Source organism: Lepus europaeus, chromosome 20 (assembly GCF_033115175.1).
Source record: "Lepus europaeus isolate LE1 chromosome 20, mLepTim1.pri, whole genome shotgun sequence".
NCBI lineage: Eukaryota > Metazoa > Chordata > Mammalia > Lagomorpha > Leporidae > Lepus > Lepus europaeus.
Genome location: NC_084846.1, coordinates 7,538,466 through 7,552,529, shown reverse-complemented (window position 1 = coordinate 7,552,529; position 14,064 = coordinate 7,538,466). Strand labels below are relative to the sequence as shown.

Here is a 14,064-nt window from a genome sequence, read left to right as displayed (position 1 = left end):
CAACAAAATGGCCCAGGCCCACCCTTTGTGGGCATTCAGGAAGGGAGCCAGTGGATAGAAAATTTCTCTTTCTGTCTCTCTCCTTCTCTGTTACTCTGCTTTTCAAACAAACAAATAAAAAAATAAATATTTTAAAAAGAGAAAGAGCCAGTATTGTGGCGTACTGCGTTAACCTGCCACCTGCAGTGCCAGCATCCAATATGGGCGCCAGTTCGAGTCCCCGCTGCTCCACTTCCGGTCCAGCTCCCTGCCAACGTGCCTGGGAAACAGCGGAGGATGGCCCAAGTCTGTGAGCCCTGCACCTGCATGGAAGACCCAGAAGAAGCTCCTGGGTTCTGGGTCCTGGCTTCAGTCTGGTCCAGCCCTTGCCATTGCGGCCATTTGGGAAGTGAAGCAACCAATGGCAGCTCGCTCGCTCTAACTCTGCCTTTATTTATTTGAATAAATAACATAAACCCTTAAAGAGAGAGAGAGACTGAGCAGTCTCAACAACCCAATAGAAGGTGACATCTTAGAGCTTCAGGGAAATGTGAACGTGGCTGGCAGGGACAGCCCTGAGGCGGCTCCTGTTCCAGCTGCGAAACACGTGACAACGGCACCGTGGTTACGAAAAACGGCTCAGACAGGCAGAGGCACATGTCCAGGGAAGGCCCCCAGGGCTGAGAGCAGGACAGGTGTGAAAGAACTCACAGGTGCGGCCATCCGCTGGGCACGGCGCTGGACACACGGGAGCTCATTCAACATTGCACAGCGGAAGACCACACTGCGACACAGTTCTGCCTGGGCAAGGACCCGCGTGGCACAGGCTGCTTACGGTTAAGGGAGAGAAAATCCCATCGCGGACAGGACCACACTGCCAAACTCGGGAAGCACACGCGCACCCCTGCTACCTCAAGGCCTTCTCCCGGAGTCCACCCTGACTCTGAGGTTGGTTCAGGTTTCCTTCCCCATGGGCACGGCCACGGACAGCGAGGGGCTGAGAGCTGTCCCACAGATAAACTGCTGAGCGTCTGCGGGGCAGAATAAAAACCCCATGGTGGTGAAAACAGCCCAGGCACAACGTCCACGCGTCCACGAATCGGGCCGGGGTCGAGTGTGCCAAGTGAGAAAAGGGGGCAGGATCCGGCAGATGCACGAGCCTGCTCGCAAGCCTGGGCCGCCGGGACTCAGGGATGGCACAGAGCCTGCTGCGGCAGGGTCCCCACGGCTGGTCTGCTGCCTCCTGGCTTCCGGTGCTCTCAGCCAGAGCCGCTTTTTCAACAGGACAGAAAAGGGAGCGAGGACACAGGAGGAGCGGCGGGGTCTGAAAGAACGCTCATGGATTCTCCCTGGGGTGGGGGGCGTGCGCTGAGGACGGATGGGCCTGGGACACAGAGCCTACGGAGGGGCGTGGCAGGCAGGTAAAGCCTGCAGTCTCTACCCTAGAGGGGGACAGATACCCACATCTGCGGCTTCAGGCACAAAGCAGAATCAAAGTGAACTGTGGGGAACCGCAGGCTGGCCACCTGTGAGAACCTCCTCATCTGCATAGTTTGCAGCAATCAGTCGACCACAAGTCCTACGAAAACAGCCAGGTGAAACAGATGAAACAGAATGGACTCTGCATAAACAACTAGGAAGAACCCGGAGAAACAGATGAACTTTCAACCTGAGGCTATACGCGCCCTCTCATCTGATTGGACGATATCAGCATAAAGGGACATTGGGCTCTGGGCGGGCCGGCGCGGCCGCTGCTGCTGGCAGCCACCGCCGCCGCCGCCGCCGCGGCCCCTCCTCTTCTTTTCTCCTCTCCCCGCTTTCCTTCTCTCCCCACAAGTTCCTTGAGAACCGATGAACAGTGATCGTGTCGTGACTGTGTTGGACCTTCACTGGCGAGGGTCCGACAGTGAATAAGACAGAGAGGGGAAGGAGCTCAGGGCACAAAACCCAGGGTTAAAAGCTAAAGCCTCCAGGCCGGCGCCGCCAGCACACTGGGTTCTAGTCCCGGTTGGGGTGCCGGATTCTGTCCCGGTTGCCGCCCTTCCAGGCCAGCTCTCTGCTATGGCCCGGGAAGGCAGTGGAGGATGGCCCAAGTGCTTGGGCCCTGCACCCGCATGGGAGACCAGGAGAAGCACCTGGCTCCTGGCTTCGGATCAGCGAGATGCACCGGCCGCAGCAGCCATTGGAGAGTGAACCAACGGCAAAAAGGAAGACCTTTCTCTCTGTCTCTCTCTCACTATCCACTCAGCCTGTCAAAAAATAAAATATTAAAAAAAAAAAGCTAAAGGCTCCCCAGAGGCCATCCCTCTCTGGCTTTCTGTGCTGGGAACGGCCGTGAGGCGGCGACCAAGGTCACTGAAGCAGGCTCCACGCATGCCAATGAGGACCTGTGGAGGAGTCAGGGCTAAGCCAAGCCTGGGAGGTCTTGGGGAAAGCCCACCAATTCCAGCCACAGCTTCCTATCTTGCCTCTCTAAGAGGAACAATGTCACACAGAGGTCAAGAGCACAGCCAGGCAGACGCGGATCTGAGCCCTAGCCCACTGCTGGAACGCTGTGCAACCCTGGGGAGGAAGTACAGCCTCTCTGAGCCTTATCTCCCCATCAGGAGGAAGATGAGCATCCCCACCACCTGGGATTGGTGGCTTGGTATCCCCCTTGTCCTACCCCAGAAACGCCCCCTCCACCTTGGCTCCACCTCAAGCCATCGACCCCTCCCCTTCACAGGAAACCTCCGGAAACAGTGGTCCGGACTGGCCAGCTCTCCCCTCTGGGACTTGGGAATTCATTCATTTACTCACTCCACAGACACTGGGGACACAGACGTGTGTGGGACAGCTCACTGGGCTTCAGGAAGGGAAACAGGAGAGCAAAGGAAGCCGGATCAGAGCACCAGGGGCTCGCATCACAGAGCAGCAGCACAGCAAGCGTGCTCCAGAGCCTGGGAGAAGGCGTCAGGGACACTAGGTCTGGGTTGTGGGGAAGTCAGACAAAGCACACAGAGGCCAAGGGCCGCGAGGAACACACAGCGTGGAGCGTGGCTCCGCAGCCGCAGACACACACTCCCACATGGCAGGGCGAGGGCAGAGCCTGTCCAGGGACACGCAGCGTGGAGACAGGCTGCGACAGAGAAGGGCAGCGGCACCACTCGAGGAGAAACAGCACGGGAGTCAGGTGCTGGGGGAGCCGGGTCAAGTGCAGTGGTGACCAGGGCAGGTGGGGCAGCGCCAGGAAAGGGGCAGACTCCAGCTCTGAAAATGCCGGGTGTAAGAACATGAGTGGACCCTCCATGGTCTCCTCCTCCTCCTCCTCCTCCTCCTCCTCCTCACTGTTGGCAACACCAGAGTCCCAGCACCCACTGCTCTATGGTACGTTAAGTTAGTCACTCGCCAAATACTGTCAGAGGCCTGGAGACATCAGGCACCAAGCAGGCCTCCCGGATCCCATGGCAAGCAAAGAACGGTGCCCACCATCACGGGACACCACGGTGTGGCTGAAACCAGCACCAGTCTGCCAGCACACACACGAATACACACACGCCGACGCTCTGCACTGCACAGGGGCTGGAGCTGTGTCCTCACCGGGAAGGAGGAGGCCCGCCCCCCGCCGCAGGCTCTCTGACCCCTGCCCAGACCCCCACCTTGGCCTCCTCGCTGCCTCCCCAGCCTCCCTCTTCCCCTGCATCACCTGGAACTCTGCCACTTCCCCGCTCAGCAGGGCCGCCCTTGGCTTCCCAGAGAGGGTCAAGTCCAGACCCTCAGCCCGCTTCTCCCAGGGCTGGGGCTGACTGGACTGCACACTCGGGCCCCCCACCCCCACACACACGAGCCACACGAACCACCCGACCCCCACCCAGCAGCTGCTCTCCTGAACTTCACCGTGCACCTCGTCCTGACAGACTGCGCCAGTGCTTGGAGCCCAGGCAAGAGGGGCAGACGTGGAGCCTGCGGCCCCACTGGGCACCCCACCTCCCTGGGCCCCTCTCTCCTCAACTGCCCCATCCAGAAGCGAGCGCAGGGTGACAGCAATGACAACGGCACTGTCGGCGGTCGGTGTCCAACGACACTCCTCTATTCCGGGAGACTCAGGGGCTCCAACCGTGTGGAGAGAGGGCCAGGAAGCCGTAATGATGGCACCAGGAGGAAGGCGCCATGCAGAGGGCATGAGGAGGGCACCAAGGGAGGGGGCTGGAGAGGCTGCCCCCACCGTGTCCACCAGTCCCGCAGGAACAGAGGAAAGACCAAAGGGAGGCACGGCTGCCCGCTCCTCTCCGCCTCGTTTGCAGCCCAGGGAGGAGATCTGTTCCAACCCTGCAGTCGTCCCCAACCCCCGACCTACACAAGGGTGCCTGGCACCCCGTGTCCTAGGTACCTGCACCCAGCCCCAGCTCCGCTGACCCATGGGTTGGGGGTGAGGGAGCTGTGCTCTGTTCAGCTCGGTTCTCGAGCTGCACACAGCAGGTGCTCAGCAAACGGAGTATGGGGGCCCCGGGGCCCAGGGGTTGAGTTCTTTCACAGCTGCGCCTAAATGCAGGCGCCCACCCAGCCTGCAGGCTATCACAGGCACCCACCTGGTTCCCTGGAGGCTCAACGAACGCCTTCGGCCTCCTGTGCCCCCTGAGAGGGACCCCTGTCCGAACAGCCCCTACACGCCTTCCATCACTAGGCTCTTCCTAGGGCTATTGGCCAGGTTCCCCTTGACCACTTCACGTCCACGTCACAGCAGACGTCCCAGCTCCCAACATCCCCTGTACAAGCAGTCAGGTGCCTTCCACGTCCACGTCACAGCAGACGTCCCGGCTCCCAACATCCCCTGTACAAGCAGTCAGGTGCCTTCCATGTCCACATCACAGCAGACGTCCCGGCTCCCAACATCCCCTGTACAAGCAGTCAGATGCCTTCCATGTCCACATCACAGCAGACGTCCCAGCTCCCAACATCCCCTGTACAAGCAGTCAGGTGCCTTCCATGTCCACATCACAGCAGACGTCCCGGCTCCCAACATCCCCTGTACAAGCAGTCAGATGCCTTCCATGTCCACATCACAGCAGACGTCCCAGCTCCCAACATCCCCTGTACAAGCAGTCAGGTGCCTTCCATGTCCCGGCTCCCAACATCCCCTGTACAAGCAGTCAGATGCCTTCCACGTCCACGTCACAGCAGACGTCCCAGCTCCCAACATCCCCTGTACAAGCAGTCAGGTGCCTTCCATGTCCACGTCACAGCAGACGTCCCGGCTCCCAACATCCCCTGTACAAGCAGTCAGATGCCTTCCATGTCCACATCACAGCAGACGTCCCGGCTCCCAGCATCCCCTGTACAAGCAGTCAGGTGCCTTCCACGTCCACATCACAGCAGACGTCCCGGCTCCCAACATCCCCTGTACAAGCAGTCAGGTGCCTTCCATGTCCACATCACAGCAGACGTCCCGGCTCCCAACATCCCCTGTACAAGCAGTCAGGTGCCTTCCATGTCCACATCACAGCAGGCGTCCCGGCTCCCAGCATCCCCTGTACAAGCAGTCAGGTGCCTTCCATGTCCACATCACAGCAGACGTCCCGGCTCCCAACATCCCCTGTACAAGCAGTCAGATGCCTTCCATGTCCACATCACAGCAGACGTCCCAGCTCCCAACATCCCCTGTACAAGCAGTCAGGTGCCTTCCATGTCCACATCACAGCAGACGTCCCGGCTCCCAGCACCCCCTGTACAAGCCGTCAGGTGCCTTCCATGTCCACGTCACAGCAGACGTCCCGGCTCCCAACATCCCCTGCACAAGCAGTCAGGTGCCTTCCATGTCCACGTCACAGCAGACGTCCCGGCTCCCAGCATCCCCTGTACAAGCAGTCAGGTGCCTTCCACGTCCCAGCTCCCAACATCCCCTGTACAAGCAGTCAGGTGCCTTCCACGTCCCGGCTCCCAACATCCCCTGTACAAGCAGTCAGATGCCTTCCATGTCCACATCACAGCAGACGTCCCGGCTCCCAACATCCCCTGTACAAGCAGTCAGGTGCCTTCCATGTCCACATCACAGCAGACGTCCCGGCTCCCAACATCCCCTGTACAAGCAGTCAGGTGCCTTCCATGTCCCGGCTCCCAACATCCCCTGTACAAGCAGTCAGGTGCCTTCCATGTCCACATCACAGCAGACGTCCCAGCTCCCAACATCCCCTGTACAAGCAGTCAGGTGCTTTCCATGTCCACGTCACAGCAGACGTCCCGGCTCCCAGCACCCCCTGTACAAGCAGTCAGGTGCCTTCCATGTCCACGTCACAGCAGACGTCCCGGCTCCCAGCATCCCCTGTACAAGCAGTCAGGTGCCTTCCACGTCCACGTCACAGCAGACGTCCCGGCTCCCAACATCCCCTGTACAAGCAGTCAGATGCCTTCCATGTCCACATCACAGCAGACGTCCCGGCTCCCAACATCCCCTGTACAAGCAGTCAGGTGCCTTCCACGTCCCGGCTCCCAACATCCCCTGTACAAGCAGTCAGATGCCTTCCACGTCCACATCACAGCAGACGTCCCGGCTCCCAACATCCCCTGTACAAGCAGTCAGGTGCCTTCCACGTCCACGTCACAGCAGACGTCCCGGCTCCCAGCATCCCCTGTACAAGCCGTCAGGTGCCTTCCACGTCCACATCACAGCAGACGTCCCAGCTCCCAACATCCCCTGTACAAGCAGTCAGGTGCCTTCCACGTCCACGTCACAGCAGACGTCCCAGCTCCCAGCATCCCCTGTACAAGCCGTCAGGTGCCTTCCACGTCCACATCACAGCAGACGTCCCAGCTCCCAACATCCCCTGTACAAGCAGTCAGGTGCCTTCCACGTCCACGTCACAGCAGACGTCCCGGCTCCCAACATCCCCTGTACAAGCCGTCAGGTGCCTTCCACGTCCACATCACAGCAGACGTCCCAGCTCCCAACATCCCCTGTACAAGCAGTCAGGTGCCTTCCACGTCCACATCACAGCAGACGTCCCGGCTCCCAACATCCCCTGTACAAGCAGTCAGGTGCCTTCCATGTCCACATCACAGCAGACGTCCCAGCTCCCAACATCCCCTGTACAAGCAGTCAGGTGCCTTCCATGTCCACATCACAGCAGACGTCCCGGCTCCCAACATCCCCTGTACAAGAAGTCAGGTGCCTTCCATGTCCACGTCACAGCAGACGTCCCGGCTCCCAGCATCCCCTGTACAAGCAGTCAGGTGCCTTCCATGTCCACATCACAGCATCCCCTGTACAAGCAGTCAGGTGCCTTCCACGTCCCGGCTCCCAGCATCCCCTGTACAAGCAGTCAGACAACCTCAGCACACCTTCCTCGGGGAGATGCCACGGCTCCTTACTGCCCCGTCATGAGGATCCGCCCTCCACTTCAGACTTCCCTTCAACAGCCGGGTACTCAGCACCTGAGTCGCACCCTGGGGTACAAGAGTGAATAAAAACAGGCAGAGCCCGTGCCCTGTGGACTCAGCCAGGGCAACGGGGGAGATAGACCATCAACCAGATAACCACACCAAGAGAAAAGTGAAAATGGCTCTGGACAAGGACAGGAGCCTATCCCCCCCGGCAGGAAGTGATGTCGCAGCTGAGATGTGCAGAGAAGACCGAGAACATTCCCGAGAGAAGGAAGAGCACAAAGAGGAGGGGCCCAGGGCCACGGGCGGAGCAGTGGTGGCAAAGCCTCGGGCTGTGGGTGTCGCACCCGGAGCCAGCCCGGCTTCCTGGAACCACCCTTCCGTGCTTCCAGGGGGTGTGTACAGGAGACGGACTTTGTGTTAGCCTGGTTCACACGTACCCAGAGCACAGATCCACGATGGAGACTGCGATCCCACACAGTGGGCTGCGCCAGGCAGAAATCTGAGGCCATCTATAACCTCCACTTTGTCACACTGGCGTGTGGTGTCAAGAGCCAGATTGCTATGCTGGGAAAAGCCCAAAGGGGCTGGAAAGGTGAACGGCTCACGGGCCATGCAGGTGTGTCACCTTTCCGGCCAGCGGGGAGACGGCAGACAGGTCTCATTGCCCGCCATTAGTCACAATTCGGGTAAGCAGACGCCCATCAGTCTGGGCCAATCTGTGGCATAAGCACACGCTCCTGCAACCCATTTACAAGAACCCCTTCCTCCTTTCGTCCCCAGGTCACTCAATAAAAGAGGGGCACGCAGCCCGAGGTCCCCACGCCCAGTCCCATGATTCCACGCTCTGGGCTAGAGCTGCAGCCTGCTGGCTCCTGCCCAGTCGGCTCAGCTTCTGCGTGAAAGGCAGCCCCTCCCTCCTCACCACGGGGTCCAATGCCCAAACGGAAGCGAGTCGCGCGCCCCACTTCCAGCTCGGGGTACCTGTGACCTGAGTGCGCACTGGGCCGAGCGGTCCCTGCTTGCAGACCAGGCCTGGCTGGCATTTCTGGGACAGCCCTGCAGCCGTGAGGCCGCTCTGGCTGGGAACCCTTCTGATCCCTCATGAAGACATGGCGCAGGCCCTGCCTTTACCCTTGGCCTTCCAAAGACAGGAGCCTCACAGAATAAAACAAAGCCTCCACCAGAGACTCCTCTCTCCTCTCCGGCTCTGTGACCCGCAATGAGCACGCTCACCATGTACCAGTAAATGAGATGATGAGACGTCACGCAGCTCGGACAGGAAGCCACAGTGTGGTGGAGGGGCCTGGACGTGGGTCAGGAGAGCCAGGAGGTGGGACTGACGAGGTGCCTGCACCCAGTGCTGGCGGCAGTGTCTGTCTGTCCGTCACAGTCAGCTGGCCCGGCCCAAGGTACCAGAACTGCAAAGTGCACACTTGGTTTTCAGGAACTCCCTGACCCCCGGTGCCCAGATCAGCCGACTGAGGTTACAAACTGGGCATCAGAGAGTCACGTTAAAGCTCAGAATTGGGGCAGACGGGGGCAAACAGTGACGTCATTGTCCGGCAGGGAGCTGGTTAGGGAACAACAGGCCAGTGCATTATCAGTGAGCCAGGAACCACCACCTGGAAGGTGCTACAGCCCAGGAAGGCAACAGTGACCAACGGTTCCACCTTGTGTTACCCCAAAACAGCTGCTCATGGAGGGGATTTTGAATGCTTGAGGTGATGGGTGTGCCGGTTACCCTGATCTGCACCCCATAAATCTGAAGATACTTCAAGAGCGTCAAGGAAAATGCAATTAAAATTTTACTTTGGTGCAAAAAGAGCTGAAACCCGTGCATGAGGGACCTTCAAAAAGTTCATGAAAAAAAAAAAGTGCATGGATGCCATAAGCTTTTGCACCAAAATAAACTTACTTGTAATTTCATTTTTCTGGGAACTGCTTGAAGTGCTCTATGTGCAAATATAATGCATCAACTAAAAAATTAAGAAATTTAAAAGCAGGTGGATGTAGGTCAACAAGAGCGACAACAGGGAATTCTGAATCTCACAGGGGTGGGGCCGAGTCACTCCTCCTAACACTCCACTCTGAGCATCCACTGCCACTTCACTCCGCTAGCATTCTAGTGAATAGGCCAGTGACTATTTTTGAGAAAAACAACAAAGGACAAAAGGACAAGCAAGTGTCCTGAGCCACTCAGCGCTGGCTGCAGACACATTGGCCGGGTGCTGCTCTGGGCGGGGTGCCCAGCAGGCGTCTCCAAGAGTGGGGAGCACTGGCAGGCAGGGCTCTGCAGTAGGCAGCTAGGGATCCCCACAAGCTCGGGGGCTTCAAGCTGTTAAGACTCACATTCTGCACAAGGAAAATGGACATAAAACCTCCTAGGGGGGCCAGCACTGTGGTGTAATGGGTAAAAGCCGCAGTCTGCAGTGCCGGCAACACATATGGGTGCCGGTTCGGGTCCTGGTTGCTCCACTTCCCATCCAGCTCCCTGCTGTGGCCTGGGAAAGCAGTGGAAGATGACCCAAGGGCTTGGGCCCCTGCACTTGCATGGGAGACCCGGATGGAGCTCCTGGCTCCTGGCTCCTGGTTTCAGAATGGCCTAGCTCTGGCTGTTGTAGCCACCTGGGGAGTGAACCAGCAGGTGGAAGACCTCTTTCTCTCTCTCTTGCTTTTGCCTCTCTGCCTTTCAAATAAATAAATAAATCTTTAAAGAAGAAGTATCACCTGGCAATGGCTTGGGATGAAGTGGGAAGGCAGGCTCCATTGGAAGCAGCCCCGCCCTCAGTGAACTCCCTGGTGGGGTCAGGAACCAGCAGCCTGCTGGCTGGGGCGGGCCAGGCAGGGGCGGGGGCTGGACTGTGCAGGGAAGGACAGGGAGAGTGAAGGGAGAAAAAAAGATGTTAGGGAGGCTGAAGACACCAGGCTGCTGGCTCCAGGGTTGCCGGGGTAGAGGGGCTGGGCCTCTGGCAACCTTGGAGAGGGGAGGGCTGGGGTGCACTGCTCCAGGGGGTTGCCCACAGAGGGCTTTTTGGAGAGCAGACGGCACCATGCAGGAGAAGCAGGTCGATGAGCTGCTGACGGGGAGAAGTCGCTCCGGGACAGACAAAGAGCACTAACCCTTCCATGGGACGTTTCTGTCCAGGGCTGAAAACACTACGTAAGCAAGCTGGGATCTGGGAGCAGCTCAGGGGAGGGGCCGACCGGAAGGACACAGACAATGCTGTGGGGCGGGGGAGGAAAGCACCCTCCCTCTTCCCTGCTCTCCGCTGGCTGAACGCAACGCTCACCTTGGCCTTCGGCTTCACACGCGTGCCCTGCCACCCTCCATCCAAGCACAACTCCAGGGCGCTCCCCAGAAATACTCTGGACCCCCAGCCACACGGCCTGTGCTGTGACCTGGGAGCCCGAGCCCTCTCCACCGCCCTGAGGCCTCCCACGGGGGCCCACAGTAACCCCCCCACTCCGCCTCCAGAGCTGCAGGCAAGAGTGGAGGTGGGGGGGTGCTGACAGAGCACTCCAGGGAAGGAAGCCTGGCCTCACCTTCCTGCAACAGAGGTACGGAGGGGCCAGACGCCAGGGATCGAGGCTGTGCTCTTACAACTCCTGGGCTCAACTGGGGCCCCGCCCACGGCCTTCCCTCCGCCGCGCTGTGCAGTCACTGGTCCCAGCGTCATGGCTGCAGCTGGCACTTCCTGGGAGCCGGGCACAGGGCAGGGCTCCGAGCAAGACACCCGCCCGGTCACACAGCAGACACACACACACACAGTGTCCGCGGCCCCTGCTGGGTGCTGAAGGCTGGTGGGAAGGGGACAGCTGTGTGGGGTGACAGGCGAGCAGCAGAGCCCTCTGGGAAGAATGACATCTCAGCTGCCACCAGCAGGAACAGCCAGTGGGGACGCCCTGAGGACGCGGGTGCTGAGAGAGAGCACAGGCGGACAGGGCGGAGACGGGCCGGCGCCTGGCCAGCACAGCTTCTGTCCCGAGGGGTACTGTGCAGGTGCACACGTGACCTGGCCAGAGCGCCCTGATCTCAGGACAGCAGACCAGAGCCCTCCTCCAAAGCTCCACCTCCTTGACTGCGGGGGGGCTGTTCAGGTGCGCGACCACACGCAGGTAACTCTGCCGCCCTCAGTACCACTGGTTGCTGTCACTGTCAAAGTTCAATCACGGCTGGCGTCAAAATTAGACAGGAAGCTTTTCAAAGACCCCCCCTGCTCCCTAGAGAACCGGGAGTACTTTCTCACCAGATGAGAGCTGAGGGAGTTTCACACCCATCACCCCTGTGACCCACCACACCCACTCAACACTGTGGAGCCTGGCTACTGATAATAACCCCTGACACCTGGATGGCACTTAACAGTGTACAGAGGGCCCGGCGCTGTGGCAAAGTAGGCTGAGCCTCTGCCCGCGGTGCTGGCATCCCATATGGGCGCCAGTTTGAATCCCGGCTGCTCCACTTCTGATCCAGCTCTCTGCTGTGGCCTGGGAAGCAGTAGAAGATGGCCCAAGTCCCTGGGCCCCAGCACCCACGTGGGAGCCTTGAAAGAAGCTCCTGGCTCTTGGCTCTGGATCAGCCCAGCTCCAGCCATTGTGACCATTTGGGGAGTGACAGAAGACCTTCTTCTCTGTCTCTCCCTCTCTCTGTGGGCAGCTCTGCCTCTTAAGTAAATAAATAAAATCTTAAAAAAAAAAAAAAAGTGTATAGAGCACTTTCCTGTCCATTACAAGAACTTGTTAATTAATAACCACTAGAGTTCAGCGCTGTTAATTTAGTAACAGTGTTGCCTGTCAGCTAGTTCTTGCAAGATCTGACAAGGCCTCTGCTCTCTCTCCTTGGGATCAGCTGCCCGGTCTCCTCAAAGTGCCTCACAGCTCTCCAGGTCTGGCACCTGTACTGGCTGTGGTCTCTACCCCCAGACAGCCAAACCTGGCAGAAATGTAATGACGACACCAATGTGCCAGACACCGTCTCCAGCGCTTGGCACGCTTAACCTTCTCCCAGTACATTTGACCACTCCCGTGTTCAGCAGGCGGCGGCCGGGGCACCCGGAGGCCAGGTAAGAGATTCTTCACTCAAGGATGCCCGGAGGAGTTAAGATCTGAACACAGGATGCTGCGACCGCTCAGCACCACTCCGCGCTAGGCAGCTCCAGCACAGCGCTTCTCCGCAGGGCCTGGCTGGCCCAACACAGGCTCGGGGCGGCTGTGAGCAGCGCGCACGAGCGTCACCTCCGAGCCAGCGGCGACCTTGCCCGGGGAGCTGCGCTCCCAGCACCTGACCCAATGCCCATCCAAAGGCCGGGCTGGATCCATAGATGAATGAATGCCCCTCCCCCACCCCGCAGAACCAGAGCTGCCTGTCTGCGCAGGACGCTTTTTTCGGCACGTCTGTGTCGCCGTCACGGATACGGCCCCTCCGTGTGAGCATCAGGCAAAGCTGAGGACCCAGACAGGCGCCCCCCGGGAACCTGCGAAGCCCCCCCCTTTTTCAGCCTTGCAAAGGGTGGCGGAAGCCGCTCCCGGAGCAGGGCGGGGCGGGTCTGGAGGCCGCGGCGGGCCGCTGCGGGCTCCCGCTGGGCCCGGCCCTGCGCGCCGCGGGACCCCGGCGGGGACGCTGTCCGCCCCGACGCTGGGAGCCGCGGGAGACAAAGGCTCCCCCCGCTGCGGGGAGGGACCCGACGCGCCACGGGCGGCCCGCGGCCCGGCGGCGCGGCCCCGCGCGAGGAGCCGCCCTGTCGCCGCCCGCCGAGGGTCTCTGGGGGCGGGAGGCCGCGGGCCGGGCCTGCCTGTCACCTTCAGAGCCGCCGGCCCGCCTGCCTCGGGCCCCCTCAGCGCGAGCCGCCGCTGCCCCCGCACTGCGCTTCCCTGAGGCCCGGGTTGCTCCGCGGCATGCGCCTGGCGCCCCGAATCCCGGTGCCGCCCCCAGGCCCGCCCGGGACATACCTGCTGGGAGAGGGGGATGAGCGGCGCCGCCATCTTCCCGCGGACTCGGGGCTCCGGGCGCCGGGGGAGTGGGAGGGGGCGGGGTCGCGCTGGCGCGTGCGCACTGACGTGAGGGAGGGCGGTGCGCGCGCAGCCTGACTCAGGCGCAAGCCGGGCCGAGGGCAGTAGTGCGCGTGCGCAGCCGGGTCCGGGGGCGGGGCCCTGAGGGGGTGGGGATGGCCGTGGGACCGCGGCTGAGAGTCGCGTGCTTTTTCCTGTCCACTTGCTGGCTGCCGAGACGGCTGCCCACTGCCCCAGCCTGCCGCGTTGGGTCGTGATTCCAGCTCCTCGCGGCTCCCGGGCTCTCTGCCCAGGGGATGCCGTTGCGCCCCGCCCCGTGCGCCTGGCAAACGCGCAGTGTTCTGGGAGACGCTTGTCGCCCACCCCGCGAAGGGTCGGGACCCTCACCCCTTTGTGGAGTAGCAGTGGCTGTGTGTGCGCGCGCGATCTCGGCCCGGTCCCTGAGCCAGCCTCCCTTCTCTAAGACCTCTCACTGCCCAGCTCTGGGCAGCAGGAAAGCCCCCGCCACCCCAGGGCAACCTCTGCAGACAGGGTGGGGAAGGAAGCTAGGCCCTGGGCACTGGCCACAGTGGCCACAGTGGTGTGTGCTTCCTCCAGAAGTTGGGCCTCCTCTTCCCCTCCCAAGCCTCGGCGGGGAAAGCCAGAAAGCCTGCAGATGGAAGAGGTGCGGCCCCGGCCTCCCCTGCATCTCCTCTGCCCCTGCTCCCGTTAGCTTCGGCA

At 60.7% G+C, this 14,064-nt stretch overlaps 1 protein-coding gene across 5 annotated transcripts in view; it reads right to left on the bottom strand.

Annotated features, from left to right (window-relative positions):
• Positions 1 to 13,365, bottom strand: part of EPS15L1 (epidermal growth factor receptor pathway substrate 15 like 1) — a 70,749-nt gene extending 57,384 nt beyond the window's left edge. For all 5 annotated transcript variants that reach the window (XM_062179119.1, XM_062179120.1, XM_062179121.1 and 2 more), the window contains exon 1: positions 13,285 to 13,365. In XM_062179119.1, coding sequence (XP_062035103.1) covers positions 13,285 to 13,317 — 33 coding nt within the window. In that variant the 5' untranslated portion in view covers positions 13,318 to 13,365. The remainder of the gene's footprint in view (positions 1 to 13,284) is intronic.
• Positions 13,366 to 14,064: the final 699 nt, after the last annotated feature.